The sequence below is a fragment of the Dipodomys ordii genome, unplaced genomic scaffold, assembly GCF_000151885.1.
Source record: "Dipodomys ordii isolate 6190 unplaced genomic scaffold, Dord_2.0 Scaffold71, whole genome shotgun sequence".
NCBI classification, from domain to species: Eukaryota; Metazoa; Chordata; class Mammalia; order Rodentia; family Heteromyidae; genus Dipodomys; species Dipodomys ordii.
Window position 1 is genome coordinate 2,944,535 of NW_012267287.1, and position 5,872 is coordinate 2,950,406.

The 5,872-nt window shown below is 63.5% G+C and overlaps 1 protein-coding gene across 1 annotated transcript in view; it reads right to left on the reverse strand.

The window, feature by feature from the left end:
- Positions 1 to 5,872, reverse strand: part of Sorcs2 (sortilin-related VPS10 domain containing receptor 2) — a 150,077-nt gene that overhangs the window by 44,243 nt on the left and 99,962 nt on the right. Inside the window, exons 11-12 of the mRNA XM_013023893.1 lie at positions 4,671 to 4,744; positions 78 to 142 (exon numbers count right to left, since the gene is read on the reverse strand). Coding sequence (XP_012879347.1) covers positions 78 to 142; positions 4,671 to 4,744 — 139 coding nt within the window. The remainder of the gene's footprint in view (positions 1 to 77; positions 143 to 4,670; positions 4,745 to 5,872) is intronic.

The following is a 5,872-nucleotide window of genomic DNA, read 5'->3' on the forward strand; positions in this document are numbered from 1 at the left end:
CAGGGCCACGCGGGGCCCGGGTCGGCCGTGCGGGCAGGGCCACGCGGGGCCTCTGTGCCCGTGCCCGCCCCACTCACCTCCACCCAGGTCCTGCGCCTCCATGTGCACCAAGTTGGGGTCGGCGTCCACGCCGGACACAGCCCTGGAGGAGAGAGCCGACGCTGGCATCCGCGGGGCCACGGCCCTTCCGCGCCGAGCCCTCTGGGCCCCACAGCGCCGGAGGCCGCGGTGGTCCAGAGGCCATGGTCTGTGCAAGAGTGCAGGGACCCCCAGGAGTAGACAGAGGCCCCGCCAGTGTCCCTCCGGCCCAGCCCAGGGCTGGGGTGGCGTCCTGCTGTTCCCAGGAAGACGTCCACTCACAGACTTCCTGTTCCACCTCCCAGCACAGCCCGGTTATCACGGCAGGGAGCCCAGGAGTGAAGAGACCTGTCCTGTCACACAGCCCCAGGGGGCAGCTGGGGTTCTAGCCAGGGCCAGATCTGAGCCAGCCAGTGCCTGTCCGCAGCCACTGGTGGCTCCCCGGTCACCCCCCTCCTGCAAGAACATCGAAGCCCAGGCATCTGCGGCTCATGACTGTCATCCCAGCTACTCAGGAGGCTGAGATCGGAGGATGGCGGGCAGGAAACTCCATGAGACTCTTATCTCCAATGAACCACTCAAGCCCAAAGTGGGCTGTGGTTCAAGTGGCAGGGGGCTGAGTGGCATTGAGCAATAAAGCTCAGCACCCGGGCCCTGAGTTCCAGCCCCAGGACTGGTGTTGAGAAAAGGAAGAAGCATGGTGCTTCTCTCTCTCTCCCTCTCTCTCTCTCCCTCTCTCGTTCTCTCTCTCTCCCTCTCCCCCCTCTCTCTTTGTCTCTGTCTCTCTCTCCCTCTCTCGTTCTCTCTCTCTCTGTGTCTCTCTGTCTGTCTCCCCCCTCCCTCTCCCCCCCCTCTGGAGCTCAGGAAGCCTCGGGTTCTCAGGCATTGAGCCCTCCCCAAGGCTCTGCAGGGCTTTTGGGGGGGACAGAGCCCCATTGCCGTCCTGGACCATGTGCCCTGGCCCTGGACACGCCCTGGCCGTACGGTGTTCGGCAGAGCGGAGCTTGAATTCTTATTTCACAGGAGAGAACAGAGTGCTGGAGGCTTCACGCTCCCAGGTCGGGCAGGGCAGGGCTGGGCTCCCAGGTGGGTCTGGGTGACCCCCCGATCTCACACTCCACCCCAGCCACCCCGAGGAAGCCCACACCCCCGCCCCCCGCCCCAGGACTCTGCCTTAGAGAGCAGGTACCGTTCACCCCGACCCCGGGGACAGAATTGACTTCCAGGGCACGGTGCGTCTTTCCCTTGGACATACTTGATAGCTACAACCACGGGGGCAGTCCTCGGGGCGCTCGGGGGTCCCCAGGGGTCAGCACCACGCAGGTCTCTTGTCCATGCTCACCCAGGTTTTCACCCATTTTACAGATGAGGAGCCAAGGCCCAGGGAGGTGAGCACAGATGCAGGGTCACACAGCGCCAGGTCAAAGACCACAGCTTGCTCGCTGTACACGGTGTGGCCCGTGAAAGTGGCCTGGTGGAGGAATGGAGGCGGGGGCGCGTCTCGCCTGCCCTCCGCGGGGGCACGGGTGTGCCCTCCCCCACGCTCTCAGCACGCGGGGGCACCGGTACCTGGGGCACAGCTCTCCACGCCACCAGCATTGAGTGGCCGTCGCCCCCAGCCCCCTGCCCTCAACATGCCCTGTTTTAAGAAAGGTCTGCAGAGTGCGGCGTGCCAGGAGCCAAGGATGCAGAGACCAACCAGTCACAGCCTTTGCTCCCCAGGAGCGCACAGGAGAGCGAGAAGCCAATCAGCATCACCACCTGTCCACCACCTGTCCCCCGTCATAAGTCCACCTGTCCATCCACGCACCTGTCCAACTACCCAGTCATCTGAACTTAGCCCATCCGCTCATGTAAACATACGTGCCTTTACCCATCTTTAACTCCTCCAACCACACAGCCATCCACCCATTCACTCCATCTCCCCATCCATTATCCAGCCAGTCGCCCAGCCATCCGGCCACCCACCCACCATTTATCACTAGTCATCCATCCATCTGCATATCCACCCATCCACCATCCATCCATCCACACACACATCCAGCATCCGTCTATCCATCTATCCATTGCTGGAGGCCTGGTTCAAGCAGCAGAACGCCAGTGGACTAAGCATCATCACATGCATGCATCCACCCATCTATCAACCATCCATCCGTCCATCCATCTGTCCCTCCATTCACCCATTCACCTCCCTGCATGTATCCAGTGCTAAGTATGCACTGTGGACCGGTGCTGGGTCTTGACCTCACCATGATCTGTAAAGTGGTACCCACCCCTGCCCACACCCTACCACCCTTCACTCATGTATTCACTCCTTCATTCATTCACTCCCTCGCTTTCTTATTCACTCACCCACCTACCCACTCATTGACTGATGACCAGACCGAGGCCTCAGAGCCGGGCTGCAGGGTTGATCGCCACAGTCAGATCTGGCCCAGGCCTAGAGCTGCTGCTGAGGGGCAGCATGACCTCGGGTGAGTGCTCCAGCCTCCCCGAGCCTCAGTTTCCCCATGTAGCCTTAGGAAGACCAGGAGGATTGCTTTGAGCCAGTCTGGTGCCTGGCATGTGGTAATGAACTCGGGAAGCACTCGGCGGCGGCGGCGGCGGCTGTGATGACGTTAGTTTGGGCCACCGAGAGGCCCGGTCTGCGGCGGGCACTGGGCAGGGCACCACCTTCCCCGTGCCACGCGGGCCTCCCTCGGGAGAGGGTGCTGTGCAGCCAGTCCACTGCAGCCAGGCCAGGGCTGCCACAGGTCCTGCTGTCCCCTCAGGGACAAAGAGCTCTGCGGAAATGCCGCTAAGACACGCACTCACGTGTGCGTGTGTGTGCGTGTGCGAGTGTGTGTGTGCACGCGTACATGTGCATACGTGCGCATGTGCACCACCGCTGTCAGCACGTTCCGGGAGGAAGCACGTCGCCCCAGCAGCCAGATGCCTGCTGTGGTTATCTCCCACACACAACACCTCTGCGGGCTTGGACAGGACACTGATCTGAGATAGTAGCACGTCTGAGTTAGCGCTGATTACCCTCCCAGCGTCTGAGCGCTGTGTGCTCTCCAGCCGAGAGTCTCCACCAGCCAGGCGGGGCTGTGACGCCCTCAGCCTGACCTGGGACTGGCCTCAGCGTGGACGGACTGCTCAGTCCCCGGCCAGACACAGCCCAGAATCCCACCCCCTGCCCCCCTGAGAATGCCTGGGGTCCGAGGCCCTCTGGCCACAGCTCCCATGCTCCACGGCGGACGTCGGAGCCGTCCGTGGCGGCTGGGCACTGCGGAGGCCACGCATGGAAGGGCAGCCTCGGTTGTCCCCAGAGCTGAGGACATGGTCTCCAGGGCCAGCGCTGACCTGAGGAAGGCCCCGGGGACAGGGGGTGGAGGCAGGAAACCAACCCCTCTCCTGGTTATGAGCGAGCGAGGAGAGGGGAGGGGCGTTCCCAGTGTGCCCCCCCCCCCAGACAAGACTTGGCCCGGCCAAGAGACAAGATCCAAGGTCTGCGTCCACATGTGTTAGAAATCAGTGCTCAGGTGCAACAGAAAGAGGAAGGCATGGAAGCGTACATGTGCGCACGTGTGTGTGTGTGCACGTGTGTGTGCCCGCGTGTGTGCGCGCACACGTGTGGCAGATGGAGAGGATCTGAAGGTAACTGTCCATCTCCAGAGAGAGCCGAGTCAGAAGGAATCAGAGCTGGTGCCAGTGGCTCACGCCGTAATCCCCGCTTCTCAGAGGCAGAGCCCAGGCAGACATATCCTTAAGACTCTCAAAGTAACCAACAGAAAGCCAGAACTGGCTCACGTGTTTGAGGGCTAGCAGGGAAGGAAGAAGCCGAGAGTGTGAGGCCCTAAGTTCAAGCCCTAGTAATGGTATGTGCACACACACACACACAGAAAAAGAAAAAGAAAAAAGGACTGGGGGTCACAGTTTGGCATGGGGCCCTGCGCCCGCGGCCTTGGCTCCCCGCTCCCCGCTGCTGCCTTGCACGGACCTCTCTATGTCCAGTGTCCAGGGAGTGGTCCTGGGAGGCTCAGCGGCCTTGCTGTCCCACTGAGGGCCGAGGGGTCCCCATGGGGGAATGCGGGTGAGGAGCAGGCCCCCCGGGTCTGGTGTGGTCTGCAAGCTCACCTGGGATCCAGCCCCACCTCGCCTGCCCTGGCCCCTCCTGCTGGGCCCCATGGCCGGCAGGGTGGGCACACAGGGACACGAATGTCTCCACAGGGCTGCTCCTTGCTCCGCAGTGGGGGCCAGGCAGGGGAGCCCCGGGCCTGCGACAGGGGGCCGGGTGGAGAAGGAGAGCGGACCCCGTCTGGCAGGGCCAGGGGCAGCTCCAGCAAAGAGAAGTAGGTACACCGTGAGCTGGCATTTGCAGAGCCCCCGCCCACCCCGGGTCACCCCTCTACCTCTGAGGAAGCAGCAGAGGTGCGGGGAGGAAGGCCCAGCGGTAGCACAGCCTGGCCACTGGTGATGCCCCAGGGCTGGAGGTGGACACGGCCAGGACTCTTGACCACTTCCAAGTTCCATCTCCCCAGGCAGACTCAGGGCAGGGGAGGCGCCAGGGCCGGGGCTGGTGGCCTGGGGAGGGGCGGACAGGCTCTCACCAGAACACGCGGTCTTTGGTCACGCGCTCCTGCAGAAGTGTCCACTTCTTCCCCAGGTCGGAGGACACGTAGAGCTGCAGGGCAGAGAGGGGAGGCGGGGATTCCATTAGGACCGGGGGCAGCCCGCGGCCAGGGCTGCAGGAGCGCAGGCGCTGTGACTCCACGGGTTCCCGCGGCCACCCTACCTCTCCTACACTGGCCAGTGTCCGGGGGGACCCCAGAGATCACCGCAGGACAGGTGTCCCTCCCTGCCCGTGCGGGAAAGTGGGCGCAGGCTCATTCAATGATCTTGGCCGCCCCAGCTGGGAGGGGGAGAGTGGACCTCTCCTGGGTTTCTGCAGATGCAAGCTGTTCTAGAAGGTTCTATGCTACACTGGACAATGAAATCCTTGTTCCTTCAGCTTCAGAGCCATGGGTGCTACACCACAGGTGAGCACCCCCAAAACTTGCCTGTCCAGAGGTAGAGACACGGCCTCCATCTGGCTCCCCCTCCCTCCCCCCGCCCTCCACTTGGAAGGGCGCCTTGCCCTCAGGCACGCGGCTCCGCCTCCCCGGCCAATCACACTCTTCCTGCACGTCTCTCTGGGGTCAGTGCTGTCCCCATTCCTGGACAGCCTCCTCTTCCTCCCTCCCACCTGCAGTCCCTGCGTCTGTGCTGCAGCTCTGCGTCCAAGCCCCACCCGATGCTCCGGCCCAGGTCCAAGCCCCACCCGATGCTCCGGCCCAGGTCCAAGCCCCACTCGATGCTCCGGCCGGCCGCCGCAGGCCTCCCCACTGCACGTGGAAGTCACACGTGCCACATGCACCCCCGCCTCCCGTTCTCAGTCCCCTCGGTGTGGATTCCTGGCATAGGACCCCGTAATAGACACCCTCACCTCGCCTCCAGCCTGCCCGGCAGGCCCCGGCTCCCGGCGTGGTGGGGAGGGAAGCCCCCCACTCCAGGGGCTCACTTCCCCCACCTGGGCCTCTTCCCTTCTGCCTGGTGCTCTGCTGGCCCGGCCCCACAGGCCCAGCCCCTGGGCCGAGCCTCCTCTCCGGCCAGGTGCTCAGGCAGCCTGTTTTCCGAGTGGATGCGCATGTTTGACTCCAGGGCAAGAGCTTACAGCCCGATCCCTGAAGGCCAGAGAAGAAGAATTTCCGCTCTGCAGGCCAGGCGTGTGGACAACTCCTCCTGCTGGACCTGCCCTCACTGCGTTCTACGC